Consider the following 15982-nt stretch of genomic DNA (forward strand, 5'->3'; position numbering starts at 1 on the left):
GTGAAGTGAATATTCTGAGAGTTTACAAACTGCTATGTACAGTCATGTTCCAGTGGTACTAGTAAAGTAATTGCCACTTTCCCCCTGAGATTAGATTGCTGTTTTTAAACATTATTGTTTGTGTACGGATCCAGATGGACATCATGATAGTGTTACATAACATTATATTATTTATTAGGCTTTATTTATATAATTTCATATTACTGAATTAATTGATGTTAAATTTAGTAATTTTATTACTTCTTAAACAATAAATATTATTTTTTTTTTAATTAAAAATATCCTTAGTAGATTTAATAAGCTTATCTTATTAAGTAGTAATTAAATGTCTTTCTTCTTTCTTTTTTAAAGCAAATTACCAATCGGAAAAGTCAGCAAGGAAGTAAAGGTAGTAAAGGAAGTGGTAAAGCTCCTGGCATTATGCATATATCGTTGTCATTAAAAGATGAAGTTAAATTAAGAGAGACTGAAAATGCATGGAGACCTGCCAGGTTTAATAATGCTAAAGATGTTACTGAAGAAGATAAAAAAACACAGGTATTCATTTTTTCAAATCTAATAAATATTTTTAACTGGTGAGAGAGATTAAATCTATTTTTATTTTAGTTTATAGATCAGTTTTTACAATTGCTTATTTATGTACATAGTTTACAAAAAATTATTTGCGCATTATTACAACCTAATGTGTTCCCCCTACAATGTGGTTGTAGGGGCAACCTACCTTTGTATGTTGTTAATCAAATAAAAGTATTGCCTATTGATATTTCTGAATTATTAGAAGGTGTAATTAATTAAGCGATTGATAAGGTAAATTAAGACGTGCTGTAACAAGCATCCTGTGCCTGTTACTACGGTACAAGGAGAGATTTCCTGTTGTACTACTGCCTTCTTCACAGAATCATAACACAGTATCTTATGGTTGTTTATTTAAAATTTGTAGCATAGAAAACTATGGACCAGTTTATGATAAAGGTTTCTATCTATTGTGTGTTTTTATAAAATAATTAAAATATTTCCTCCTTTGTGTGAAGTTCAAATTTGTAATTTGTTTTTCTTTTGCTTTTTTTCTTACAGGAACTTTATAAGAAGGTGCGATCTATATTGAACAAGCTTACTCCTGAGAAGTTTGAAACGCTAGTCAACCAAGTAAAAGCATTACCTATTGATACTCCTGAACGATTAGAAGGTGTAATCAATTTAGTGTTTGATAAGGTAAATAATTGATTTTTATTTAGATATGGTTTTATCTAAACATGCTTCTGATTAATAATGAAAACTGTAAGTTAATATTTCTGTTTATTTATATTTTTACATGAATTTTAAAGTTATTATATTAAAACTTTTCCCACAGGCTATAGATGAACCAGGGTTTGCTAAGGCATATGCAAGTATGTGTAAACTTGTAGCTAATGTAGAAGTTAAAGTCGATGAAAAGGCTACAAATGGAAAGGGTAACTTAGTGTTTCGTAAACTATTATTGACCAGGTGCCAAAGTGAGTTTGAAAGTAATAAAGCTGCAGAGCTAGATAGTGAAAAACGACTACAAGAAATTAAAGCATGCACAGATCCAGTAAGTATAAAATTATTATTTTTTTTAATTTTAATATTTTTGTAGTTATGTAAATTGGTTCTGTATGAACTTTCAGAAAAGATGTTCTCAAAATAAATGCAGTCTAATAACATGATTAGTCTGATTAGGTTTGGGTTTAACCATAAATTGCATTTATAAATTTTCTAATAATAAAGGGAAGATCCATACACGTCTGGTCAAAGATATGCCTTCTATGTATGCTGATAGGAGACATTTTGACACCTAAGGAACCCTAAAAACCAGATGGAAAATTTTCTTGGTGTTAATGTTCCTGTGTGTATGTTCAGAGTTGGCTTCTTAATTGTCTTATATCCAGAACTATTGGACCAATTTTTACCAAACTTTGTATATGTGGCGCGTTGATGCTAATAAATATTATATAACTTTAAAAAGGTCAAGGAGGTTTAATTAAGGTCATTCCGTTTAATTAAGATCATATTTTTCTTGGGTTCCTTTGTTTACAGTTAAAAAATATCAATATTTACAAAAAAAAGTTGCAAAATTGGGCCACCATCCGAAAAATGCTCCAAACTACTGCTATTTTGTGATGTCAGGTGATGGGTAGAATTAAATAAATAAATGAATAATATTTAAAGTGTAAAAAAGTAACTTGGTTTGCAACTTTTATCTCCTAGTTGACTTGGTACCTGGTGTGTTAAGCCTTGCAGCTATACCAATCTGCTAACCGTACAAGCAAAATTTGTTCTTTGTAGTCGTAAAATTACATTAATTTAAATGAAATTATAATTATCTTAAATCAAGTTCTGTGTAAGCCGTGCATCAGAAACAACCCATAGTTGGACGTTCTCAGAATGCGTTTTTATCATCGATGTTTGAAATTACTTTCTTACTGAAATTTATTGTGTTTAGCTTTACTTTCTTTTGGTATTTAATATAATTTCAATTCATATGTACACATTTATTATATCAAATTATTACGATCGTTTGATACAAACTATTAAGATTATTTAATTGTAAAGATTAGCAAGATGTGTAATTATAAAAATATTCATTATAAAATGTATAATTATAAAAATATTCGAAAGTTCAGTGATGACAAGATGTCCTTGATTTCAAGGTCGGATATTATTTTAATTTTTTTGTTAATATAATAAAAAGTATATATTTCAATGATTATTTTTAAGTAAATCATTTTTTTTTCAGGAAAAGAAAAAGGAACTTCAGTTAAATTTTGAAGAAGAAGAAAGACAAATACGTAGAAAATCTGTAGGAAATATTAGGTAAGATGGAATTTTCCCTGATAAAATCACTCTTTATGATAATACTTTACTTCAGACCAAGAACCTACTTTTCTGACTATTGTAAACGATTTCTTTGATTGTTTTACAGTACAATATTGACAGACGTTTTACATGATATATATAAATCTAAAATCTCATTATGTTTCTCAACTTGTAATAAATCATTTGCTGGACAGTTTTTGCATACTTTAATAAGCCATTTTACAACTTATCTCGTAACATAACAAGGAAGACAAGATAAAATTAAAATGAAATTTTTTCTTGTGTGGTTATGGAGTTCAAAATTATAGAAAGTTGAGCAAAATTATATATTGTATTGCCTTGATGTAGAAAATTCATTGGAAGTGTGTGAAAATTCCTCTATATTATACAATTAAATTATCCCTGTACATTCTTATTTATGTTAATAAGTGTACAAAAAGGGTATTTAACAAAACTCAGTTTTGTTATATACTAATCTTCTACACAAATGTTTCTTGTCCATGAATTATGGCATTTATTCTCTTTTCTCCCTACCTCCACTCATTAAGTACCTACTTACTTGAGAATGTATTAAATGAAACTGAGATGATTGAGAATTGAAAACAATCGCAGAGAAAATCAAGACTATAAACAAATATGCATGGTTTTTATTATATTTATTCTATCAGTATTATTCTTTAATATCTATATATATTCTACAGTCCTTAAAGTTAAATAATCTTTCACTGTTATCAACCTCTTCATCTACTCTACACTCTATTTTTTTATTTTACCATATAAATACAATTTTGGCTATTAAAGAAGAAGAAGAAGAAGTTCTGTTGTACTTTTCCAGCAGTTGGTCTAATGCTTAATTTAGTTCTTTTTCTGATATAAATAATTATATTATCCTTCATTAAGTTTTTTTTTGTTTTCAGGTTTATAGGTGAATTATTTAAACACGAAATGTTAACTGCTGGAATTATGCATAGGTGTATACAGCATCTCTTAAATAAACATGAAGAAGAACCATTAGAGTGCCTATGCAAATTGTTAACTACTATAGGTAAAGAATTAGAAACTGCAACTTTGTCAGCTAATAAAGATCATCAAGTAAGTATTGTGCTGCATGTATGTAGTCTGTTAACTTCAATCATGTTATAAATTGTTATTAGTTTTTAAACATTTTTTTAGTGATTATGTTCTACTTTCAGAAATATTTTATATTTAAGAAAAAAAATTAACGCAGTTTTTCAGCTAATATGTTGTGTTTGTAATGGACATACTTGTGTAGTATTTATATCCATAAGTAATGTTGTGACTTTTACATAATAAGTAATGTTGTTGACTTTTACATAATCTAGTAAAACACCACGTCCAATATATGTATTCATGGAAATTTTCTTTTCTTTTTTTTGGTAATTATTTAATTTATGTTTATTTGTTTTAGTTATTTCTCTCTTGTTTTGGTCATTGTTTCCTTAATAAAATATTTATTATTGCAAGTGCAATTTGCAGTTTCCTTAATAAAATATTTATTATTGCAAGTGCATTTTGCAAGAGTGTAAAACCCTAATTTTCAGTAGAGCTAAAACTACTGGAAACAAGTAGTTCTATATTATCAGATAATATTTTTGTGGGGAGTTTTTATTTGCCATTTTTTTTTCAAAGTAAGTAATCATAAAGTTAATGAACTTTTATTCTGTATGTTTGTCTAAATGTCAGTAAAAGGGTTCTTTTATGTTGGTTGGTTTTTTAAACCTGATGTGTAATGACTAAATCAAGGGTACAAAAAAACAACAGTTTTTGCCTAAAGTAATCATTATATCCTGCAATCACAGAAAAAATTATACTAACAGAATCTATTGGATAACTAAAGTTTTTAAAAAAATGTTTAATTTTTTGTATAGTTTTTTACTGGAAAAGAAATTGATATTAAAATGTCGTTTAAGTAATTTTGGTACAGAGTTTAATAGAAGTTCAAGATCAAATGCTGGATAATTAAGTTTTTTTACATGATCCTGATGTTAAATCAATAATAAGATATTCGAATATTTGTATAGTGTGTTAAAAAACATTTTTGAAAGCACTTTGTTCTTGGCTACATCATCAAACACAGAATTAGATACACATCAAATAATAGTTTTAATGTTATTAAAGAATAATATTACAGCAGGCCCAGAATAGATTTTTTTACAGTTATTATTACTCTGCAATCCAAATCAGTTTTATCTTAAATCTTTAATCAGTTTTAAACTTAAATCTTTTAAGTTTTGGTACTAGACTTTGTTTGTCTTGTGTTTTTAATACTTCTTGTGGATGCGAAAAATATATTTAATTAAGGCTCAATAAAACTTTTTCACTCCATGTAAATCATTAAATCTGAAGTTGTTTCAACATATTTTATTTCTCATTTATTTCATTCTTATTCATAGAAGTGCAAGTACTTTTGAATTTGTGTTTACTAATTTAGTTTTTTTTATTTTATTACAGGTACCTTCTTTAGATGTGTACTTCGAAAAAATGCAAGATTTAGCCCAAAAAAGAGAAAATTCTAAAATTTCTTCGAGAGTTAGGTTTATGCTTCAAGATGTAATAGATTTAAAACACAACAGATGGGTTCCTAGAAGAGATGATAATAATCCCAAGACAATAGATCAGATTCAACGTGACGCAGACCGAGAAAGTATGGAGAGGTCTCTTGTATTATCAGCTCCACGAAAACAGGAACCACGTGGTGGAGAATCTAAAGGAAGAAGTCGTAAGTTTCCTCAATATTTTTTTTTGTTTTAACTAATTTAACACGATGTGGTATTTTAATTAGGACTTAGCTCTGCTATATTTAAATTTTATTTATTTTAATTTTTAACAATTGTTAAAGTTGTAATAAATATTATTTCTAAATTTCCTTTGATGTCTTGAGTTATATAGTTTTCCTCTAACACATTTGATTGAATAATTAGAGTTGTATTAATTTCATAGTATTTGATTAATAATTTCTTTTAAATTTAAACATAATTTATACTATTTTATTGATTGATGAGTGTAAATACTTTTAAATTAGGCACAAAGTGCTGTAGTTAAATGCAACATACTAATTAAATATTTTTACACTTAGTGGTTTTTTGATAATACTAGCAGTAAATATTTAGTATTTTAAACAAAAGTATGTTTTTAATCGATGAATGAATTTCATCAGTTTTCATTTGAGAATGTGCAACATTTATAATTTGTATTATAGGTGGAGGTATGAATCAAAATGAAGAAAAAGATGGCTGGCAAGTATCACAAGTTAAAGGCTATAGATCAAGTCATTACTCACTAGAACCCTTAAGGATGCAGTCTTTTAAACAACAGGTATATCACATTTTTACTTGGTTTATGTAATATCATTAAACTTTTTATTCATAAAGAGAGATCGAATGAGTAGTGTATGGTACTGTGTTGACTTTTATTTTTTTAAATTTATGAGCATATCTTGTCGAAATTGTCATTGACAATTTCATTAAACAAAACTCAACTCTAGAGTTTTACAGTAAAGTTAACGAGTCTATAGTTTAGAATTTGTTCGATGTTAAAAGTAAACTTGAACTATTTAAATATTTTTTAAGATACAATGTGAATAGGGATAAACCACAAAACATTCTTGTAACTAAAACTAAACCCTTCTACTGACACTCAGTAGAAATGCGAGTGCACAGATATTAAAAACTTCCTGTTCTAAACATCTTTGCACCTGCATTTCCATTTCACTTTGACACATATTGCCTGAAAGGTAATTTTCTTCTACAATTGAAATATTTAAAATAATCTCATGGAATATTTGGTTCTGTAATCTTAAGATTGAATTTGTTTTATTATTGGTGGCCCTGATACCCTAGTAAATCATATAATTAAAGATTGAAAAGAGGTAATATAGAGTTTATTTTTTTTTAATTACCATAAAATTCAGCATATATGAGGTCTGTTTAGAAAATAACATTTTAAATTATGCGCCATTGAAGATATTTAGTGACGTGTGGTTGGCAGTATTGTGTTCCACATAACCTCTGTAACCACATGTTCTTGGAGTGTCAATATCTCGTTTAGCTTTCATTTTATTTAAAAGTGGTCATCGATTGAAGATGACCCTTGACAAGCAAGGCCTTCAACTGATCACATTCATGTTCAGAAAATAAATGATCTGGTGTGTACAGGTCACAGATTACTGTCAGAGAACTTACAGAAGAGTTACCATATCCGGATCATGCACATGATATTTTGACTGAAAACTTATATAGAGTTGTACCAAAGTGTGTTCCTTTGATGACCGAACTGCAGAAAGAACATTGAATAGACATTTTTCAACAACTTCCTGAATAAGCCTATGACGATGAAATATTCATGCAAAGGATAATAACTGGAGACAAAAGCTGAGTTTATGGCTATATGATATTGAGACAAAGGTTGAGTCATCACAATTAATTGGCAAAGGATCTCCACGTCTCAAGAAAGCACGTCAGTCTCAATCCAGTGTTGAAGTGATGCTGTCTGGTTTTTTTTCAATTTTAATGGAATTGTGCATTTTGAATTCTTGCCTCAAGGTAAAACACTGAACTGTATGTAATATGAAGGTGTTTTACAACTGTTACATGAAAAAAATTAACAAGAAGAAACCAGAGTTGTGGCAAAACAACTCTCTGGTTCCTTCACCACGAAAAAGTGCCCTTATGCTGAGCTTTGTCAGTTCTTGAGATTTCTACCAAAAATCAGATAACTGTCTTCCCTACTTGCCAGATCTGGCTCCTTGCGATTGTTTCTTTTTTTCTGAAATTAAAACAAATTCATCACAGATCTTAAAGATTATTTCAATCAAATAAAGCTATCCAGGACTGCTTCACGAAGTGGAAACACTGCTGAGAAAATACTTTGAAGGGTGTGATTAGGAGGAGGGGAGTTCTTTGCAGGGGACAGTGACCAATAATCTGCAAAAATGAATAATAAAGATTAATAAAACAAAGTTTGGTTATTTTCTGAACAGACTCATAAATAGCAAAATAGCATTTAGGTCAGTGCTAAAACTGTGAATTTTTACTTTAAAATCTGCTGAAACATGTTTAATAATGATTGTTCAACAATTATCTAAATATTTCTAATTTCCATACTTCATTATTTATCTCTTGAATGAGACATAAATAATTATATATCATCTACCCATCCAGTCTTCTAGCATTGTCCAATGAAGTATGAAGAATCAAAGTTGTACTTTAGAAGAGAAAATCATAATTTGATTTTTTTATTGTTTTTGGTTATCAGAAGTGTTTGTATTGCAACAGTTAGGAAATTTTGAATTGTTCTGTATAATTTTTATTGTCTCTAGTTTGTAATTGTTTAATTTGTAATTAAATAGTAATTTTTTTTATTGGTGTTTTCAGGCAGAAATGACTGTGTCATTGGGCTCTGCATTACAATATAATACATGGGGCCGTGGTGCTAATACTAAAAGTGTTGACAAGTCTGAAAATCGATCAATTACCACAAATAATATGTATTCTGCTTTAGTTAAAGAAAGGGATACTGAGAAGATTAAACACTCCAACTTTGTCAGGTAGCAGTATTTGTTGAATTTTTTTTGTGAAATTAAAGAAAATTGATTTTATAATTTCTAAGCCTATATAAAATTAAAATCATTGTGAGAGAGAAGGCTTACTACCAAAATGTTTGACCATATGAAAGAGAGCCATAAGTGAAATTGAAACTCCTCACAAAATAATTAATGATTTGAAAATGAAAAATTAAATAAAGAAAAATAATTTTTTATTATTAAATTATTTATTGTAAAAGTTTCTTATAGTCGGAGGTTTATAATTATTAATCAATATATTTAAATTTAAAAAAAAGAAAGAGAGAGATAAAGTTGAATATGAACCGATGTGCCTTCCCTTGTAAGATCTAAATATTTCATTAATTAAAATTTTATTTGGCTATAACGCCAGTGAAAATAAGTACCACTTTTATATCGTTGAAAACTTAATGAGAGCTTATTACTGCACTTAAGAAAAAGTCAAAAATCAAAATTGTTAGGATTTTGGGCTTTTTTTGGACAGTTGGACCAGTCGATTGCAATTAAAAGGGGATGGCACAACCAGCTGTTAACAACAGACCTAAATCCAAAATTTCAACATCCTATGACTAAACGTTTTTGAGTTATGTGAAATACATATATGCACGTACAGATGTCACACCGAAACCAGTCAAATGGATATTTCCATTAAAATTGAAAACTGAGATTTTCTGCAATCACAATACTTTACTTCATACAAAGAAGTAAAAAAAAAAAAAAACAGAAAACTCATTTTGAGTAACTACTCTAAAATCAAGCATGTTTAAAATAATATATTTTTCATAGTTATTTATGTTAAAAATCAATCCCCAGAGATTACAAATAATTAATAAAATTAATCATTTAAAATTGCTACAGAAAAAGGCCATCAAAAATAAACTTCAAAGAATTACAAAAATCGTCCTGTGTAAGCAACCATTGCTACTCTTGTTTATGACTGCTTGCGCAAAAAAAAATTGAACTGGTTGGGTTTCAATAAAGTGTGTTGAAAATAGGTTGAATGTTGACATCAGTTATTGGCATCATTCCATGTAAATATATGCCAACATTCAACATGTATATATCATTCAAACATCACATGTTCATAACTCTGAGATGATACTTAAAGAAAAGAGGTAGATCCTTTATTTAAAAAAGAAAAAAGGCATTTTTCTTATTTTATAAAATTTAAACATTGCCATCAGATAAATAAACATAGAAACGGCAGCAATGAGTGTCCTCGTTTTTATTTTCTCAGTCTGCAAACATTTTCCTCGACATCCCCTTTCTTTAAAGATGAGAAAAGGAATAATATGTGGATAATTAATTGAATATATCTACACTGGTTTTAAAGTTTAATTTGTGAATTAAGGGTAAGGGTTTCTTATGAAGCTAACAATAATTAAAAATTTGAATCTTTTATTTTATTCCTGTATATTTTTTAGTATCATTCAAAGGCTCTATTTAATTTTTTTTAAATATTTAATGTGCTTTTACTACTACTGCTGCTGTTTGCTATAAGTTTATTTAGTTTGCTGTATGTTACAAGTTGTTTAATTCATATTTCTTTTGCCATTAATATTTTATTAATCTTTTTTTTTCCGTATAGTTCTAGATCTGGTAAAGTGACACCATCGCCTTCTATGGAAAAAGAAAGGATGATATTGGGATTTAAAGAAGGTAACATTTATTTTATACTTTTTAAAATATTCTTTGTAAGGTATCATTATTGATAGCTGTAGTTCAGATCCAGCTTAAAGCAGCAAAAAAAATTCATAAGCAGTTTGGTTCTTTGAATCCATTAATAACACTCATGATAAAGTGCCTAATTGGGCTTTTGATATGTTAGATTCAGAATAAAAGCGGTGTTACACTGTATTTATGTATTATACAATAATCTAAAAATTGTTATAGGTAAATTGAATATTAACAGCCCATAAAGGTGTTTTTTGTGTTGTATAACTTCAAAAGTAATGCCAGTAAAGTTAAAAAATTAATTTAGAAAGAAACCTCATTGATTTTTCAAAAAAAGGTAAATAAGTAAGCATTGCATTAGAAATTTATGTAAGGGGTTAACAAGTATTTTAGGAAACAATATAACAAATATCTGCTGATCATAAGGCCATGTATCTGTATTCAGATCTTTAATAATAATTGTAATTTAATTTGTTTATTTATGCTGTTTGGCATATCCCAGGTGGTAATTTTATTAAATTACAATTTTTATTGTTATTTTATTAAACATTTGGTGTACAGCATAGGCACAATACATCTACGCTATATTGTGTGAAGAATATTCTTTTCTTTAATTGCGCATTTCAATTGTTAATTTTATTTATTTTTAACTTATTTATTTGTTGCCTTATGCATATGGTTTAGGCTTTGTAAACCTTTATTATTTACATATAAGTCAATCTATTTGTAATGTCCCAAAAAACATAAGCAAGCTGATTGCTTGACCAATTAAAAGAACATTGAAACTTACCCCACTTGTTTCCTACATGTTTTAGGACCTTAAAACTATTTTTTATTTAAGCAATTCACCTCTGGTGGTTATTATTGTTATGGTGTGCTTTATCTATTTTTGTGATTGTAAGGATTTACAGAAAAAATCATAACTAAAAAATTATTGTTCCTGGAAGAATTAACAAAAAGCACTTTAATCATATTTTCTCGAGGTAAAAGATTGGTCTGTGGTTTATTTACCTATCTCTTTTCTTTCTATTAGAAAATTACAAATAAAAGTTAAAACTGTGAAATTTCACTTTTAGTAATTTTTTTCAAGAGGTAGGGTAGGCATACACAGTTTTAATTATGTTTTTGTATGTATGTAGTTTCTATGGTGTGTTATACTTACCTCTAAATTATGAATTTTTTAAAAATTCAGATTTTAGTTTCAAATAACTGATGATGCTGGTGATAAAAATCTCAAATTTGCACAACTTAGTGTTTTTGTAAATAATACAAAATTTTCTTGTGTATTGTACTAATAAAAAAGTTATAACCTCTGAAAAATTTGTTAAAAGATACCATTTTGACTCTCTAAATAAGTGATGCTAGGGAGTTTCTTGTCTTCACACTTTTTTTTGTATTTAGCCCCTATGTTATTGAAGTTTACATTTTCAATTTTTTTTAAATTATTGACAGTCATAACTTAACTTTTCCAGTAACCTAATATAATTTTGATTCAATTTTTTTTTATATAGGTTTATTTTAATTCTTCAATGAAATAGCTTGTTTTTGTAGCAATGAAAGTTTTATTATTTAAATAATAATAACAATTAAGTTATTATTATTTAGTTGTATTATTAACCAACAGTTTGATATCAACAATAAAGTTATTTTAATAATAACTTTTAATATTTAACTTTTATTTTAATATTAACTATTTTTAGTTATGTTTAATAATAACAATTAAGTTATTATTATTTAGTTGTATTATTAACCAACAGTTTGATATCTCTTCTGATAATTATCTTGAAATCATGTGAGAACAACTCATCACTGTAGTTTGATGGAGGTTGATGCACCTAAAATGCTGCATGCAGCATCCAGTTCAATATTGTAATGTGATCTTGGTCTTTGCATTCATATAATTCTTTGTTCTGCTGAGAAAAAATACTTTTGAAACGGTTAACATAGAGACTTTCCAGCAACTAAATTTAAATTTGGAAAAATGTGTTCTTTAAGAGCTTGCTCTAATGTTTATTTGTCACAATTTTTTTTAACTGTTTTTTCTTATGAATTCTCAAAGGGTCACAACAGAACTGTTCATACAGGTGACTGAGTTTTAACAAGAACCTTTTTTCATGACATTTACTAACACTTGTGTTAATATGAATTAACACAAAAAAATATGATTGTTTTCATCACTAAATTCATAAAATGAGTTCTTTTGGCACCAGTACCATACATTGTTTTATGACACTACATTCACATAAATTACTATGGAATGTTGTTCTTCAATTGTTTTATGTGAAATTACTGGAAAATAATTTAAAAATTTAATTGATTTTAAAATTTGCAATATAATATTAAGTAAAACTTATTTATTTAATAAAAATTTCCAAACACAGGATGAAATTTGAGACACTGTACAGATGTGAACAGGTCACTGATTGTCAGATTGACCAGTCTGTAACTGCAAAGCCAAATGATGCAACAAGCATAGTTGAGCATGTTGCAACATGAATTTTCCTGACAACTGGAAATGATTTCTGTTACAACATTCTGTTATAACCCCTGTTATAACATAATACTACATTTGAATGGTTTAAACAAGTCTATTTCAACTATTGTAATAAGTATAAAAATATTAAAGTGTCAAGAAGACAAGAAACCCTCCGTGAAGCACTTATTTAGCGAGTCATAGGTTATTCATGAATTTTGGGGGTTATAACTTCTTTATTAGTACAATTAGTAGACATTTTTTTGTTTGCCATAAACATCCACAAAAACACTGCAAATTTGAATTTTTAAAAAAAATTCATAAAATTTTAGAGGTAAAAGTATATCACCATTAATATTATTTTTGGTAAAACTGCTAAAGATATATCTACATATAAAAAAATAATTCAAACTGTGTATGTCATCCCTGCCTCTTGAAAAAATTAAACCAAAGTGAAATTTCATAATTTTCATGTTCAGCTTTATTGATAATTCTCTCATAGAAAGAAGAGAGATCGGTAATTAAACCACTGGACCAATTCTACCTTGAGAAAATATGATTAAATTGCTTTTTGTCACCCTGGACCAATAGTTTTTTTAGTTAAGATTTTTTTTCTGTAAACCCCTTACAATCACCAAATTAGGTGTTTCATTGATAAAAATTCCTTGCAACTTTTACAGTTAAAGTAAAAGCAAAAGTTTTACTTTAACACATGTTTCTTGATTGTACATTTCATCACAATAGTCTTTTTCATTGTTCGGAATAATTTTCATATATGTTTTTAACCTAATTGTATTTTATCTAGCATATCCTTTGACATTGTTTAATTTTAAACTATTCGCATTAGTTAATTACAATGAACCAAATTAACAAGTGGAATTGTGAGATGCTGATTGAAGATATCTGTGTGAGTTATGTAACTTAGTGATCGAAGTAATCAAGTCCAATTTAATGTAAATGTAAAGAATCATAAAAATAACTAAATGTAGAGAAAATATTATTAATTGTTGAATAAATAATGGAAACTCCAGAACAGAAGGTGTGAGAATGGGCTCTAGTACATATAGAAAGCAATCTGTACTTAGCCTTCATTTTTAATCTTAATTTATTTTCTTTTAAAAGATTAACATATATTTTATTAATAAAAATTATAATTTAAATATTATATTTTCAGATAAACCATTATATTTTAATTTATAAACCATTCATATTTTTTTTAAATGTCTTAAATTTCGGTACATTAAACGGAATTTCATACTATTTTAGTAATGACCAAGTTGTATTGAGGAGAGTAAGAAAAACATACATGTCAAACAAATATACTTTCTTGTGTTTCTTCATCTGTGATGAAAGATAATTAAATGATAATTTAATGGGAATGGTCATACAGAGAGGTTTCACACTGTACTACACATTTCTGAGACTGATGTATGAGCTTTTAGCAACTAATCCATTTTAATCTATATAAACCATTCTAATTTTTCTTGTTTTTTTGTCCAATTTTTTGTTATTGTTAATGAAAATATTACTTAGTAGTGAAATTTATTGTAATTATTGAATTAGGTATTTTAAATGTTAATTGTATTCTTTGTTCATTCCAGCAATGGACTCTGACAAACAATCACACCGTGTCCAGCAGTCATCACAACCTCCTTCACGGGATCGTACTCCCACTCCAGCTAGAGCAACTTCTGCTTCCGTTTCTTCCACTCCGGCTTCAACATTACAACCGCTCACTCCAGAAGAGATAGAGAGGAAAGCTAAACTTATAGCAGAAGAATTTTTGTATAATAAAAATTATGAGGTGAGAAAATAGAAACAAGAATCTTAATTATGTTTATATGGACTGTAATCATATAGGATTCATATTAAGAATTCTTAGTTATATTTGTGTACCATTACTGTTAATTCCCTAACAGTCTTTAGTCTGTTTATCGTGGAGTAAAAAATACTTCTCAGTTGCAATTAAGCATTGAAGTTTCACATACAACTAATCAAAAATAAGTATTTATCTAGTAAAGAGAATGGAGGTTGCAGTTACTTTTCAATGGGTTAGTTTCACCTATTGGGATAGACAGCCTGCAGTTATGCTTAACTTTGTTATTGTAATGTGAAAAAATAATTCATCAAATAATCTTTGTCACAAATTTATGAGAAGTTACATATTTTTTATTTGTATCGTTCAAGTGATTGCACACTTTATATGATGAATGTCTAATCTTCTCTCTGAAAGGATGTCTTGGGACACCATTTGTTGCAGATACGAATTCTGATTGTGTGTAGTCTTTTTTTAATTGTTATTATTACTTTTAAGACCGTAATGGATCACTTTAGTTCATTTTTTGTGGCAAGTTCTTTCTTTTCTTGCTGATTCGTTGTTTTTCAGCTTTTCTTTTTTGCCAGTAATCTCTAAGGGTTTCAGATCTTCTTGCTCAGAGTACACCCGGCTTATTGTTTTCTTGGGTTTTGATAGGAATCTTATTTCTTTATTTTTTAATTTCTCATAGTTTCCAGTTTTCGTTTTTAGGTTTTCACGAGTTATGTCTAATTCCTCCATGTCTTTTTGTACTTCGTGTAACCGGTTAGGTTTGCTGTGTAGTCTTTATTTAAGAAAAATTTCATTTATTAAATTGATAAAAATTGTATGTTACAATTTTATTAGCAGTGTTTTGCCTAGTTAACAATTAACAAATATTTAAATTAAAGAACTTACTTTTATGTAAATAAAATTGTCAAATTATTTTAGTTTAGAGTAAAGATCTGTTCATATGGAAAACAACAGGTAACTGTTGTTAAATTCCAATTATCAATTAAGTAATTATTTAAATTAAATGTTTCAGGAAGCCCAGCAAAGTATAGAAGATATTGATAGAAATGTAGAAGATGTGTTGTTTGGAATACTTTCTTTTGTCATTAGCAAAAATGAACAAACTCAAGCAACAATAGGAAAACTGTTTGCTGATCTAATAGGAAACAAATTTTTATCAACGTCTACTGTAGTCAATTTGTGAGTATATTTTTTTGTAATATGTAGAATTATTTTATATATAGTAAACGGCACAATCAAGGTAATACTGCATGTGGATAAAATATTAACTAAACGTAATCATTAAGTTTTGATTGTCATATAGTTACAATTACAGAAGGGGTGGCTAGCATCTGTTACAGAAGTTTTATTGTTATTAATAAATAAACATTATTATTTGTATACCACATAGACATTAATAGTTAATATTTTGAATTGCTTATTTACAGAATTTTAATTAGGTTATAAAATTCATTATACTAATTCTTTTGTTATTGTATCATTCTATTTTTGTCCCTTTAGTATTTATTTTGTGACTGTTAAGAATGTAAGCAAGGACAAGTCTGTAAATATGAGAGCTGTATGTTTATAGTGATAGAAATATTAATAGCAG

At 27.8% G+C, this 15982-nt stretch overlaps 1 protein-coding gene across 9 annotated transcripts in view; it reads left to right on the forward strand.

Moving 5' to 3' along the window:
* LOC142319213 (eukaryotic translation initiation factor 4 gamma 3-like) overlaps positions 1-15982 on the forward strand; it is a 230884-nt gene that overhangs the window by 191740 nt on the left and 23162 nt on the right. For 8 of the 9 annotated variants that reach the window (XM_075356233.1, XM_075356235.1, XM_075356237.1 and 5 more), the window contains 11 exons: positions 352-537; positions 1075-1212; positions 1352-1570; positions 2756-2832; positions 3753-3927; positions 5308-5575; positions 6056-6171; positions 8229-8404; positions 10005-10075; positions 14165-14367; positions 15404-15570. In XM_075356233.1, the coding sequence (XP_075212348.1) occupies positions 352-537; positions 1075-1212; positions 1352-1570; positions 2756-2832; positions 3753-3927; positions 5308-5575; positions 6056-6171; positions 8229-8404; positions 10005-10075; positions 14165-14367; positions 15404-15570 (1796 nt within the window). The remainder of the gene's footprint in view (positions 1-351; positions 538-1074; positions 1213-1351; positions 1571-2755; positions 2833-3752; positions 3928-5307; positions 5576-6055; positions 6172-8228; positions 8405-10004; positions 10076-14164; positions 14368-15403; positions 15571-15982) is intronic. The other variant, XM_075356234.1, reaches the window with a different exon arrangement.

The sequence above is a fragment of the Lycorma delicatula genome, chromosome 2 (assembly GCF_047948215.1).
Source record: "Lycorma delicatula isolate Av1 chromosome 2, ASM4794821v1, whole genome shotgun sequence".
Classification (NCBI taxonomy): domain Eukaryota; kingdom Metazoa; phylum Arthropoda; class Insecta; order Hemiptera; family Fulgoridae; genus Lycorma; species Lycorma delicatula.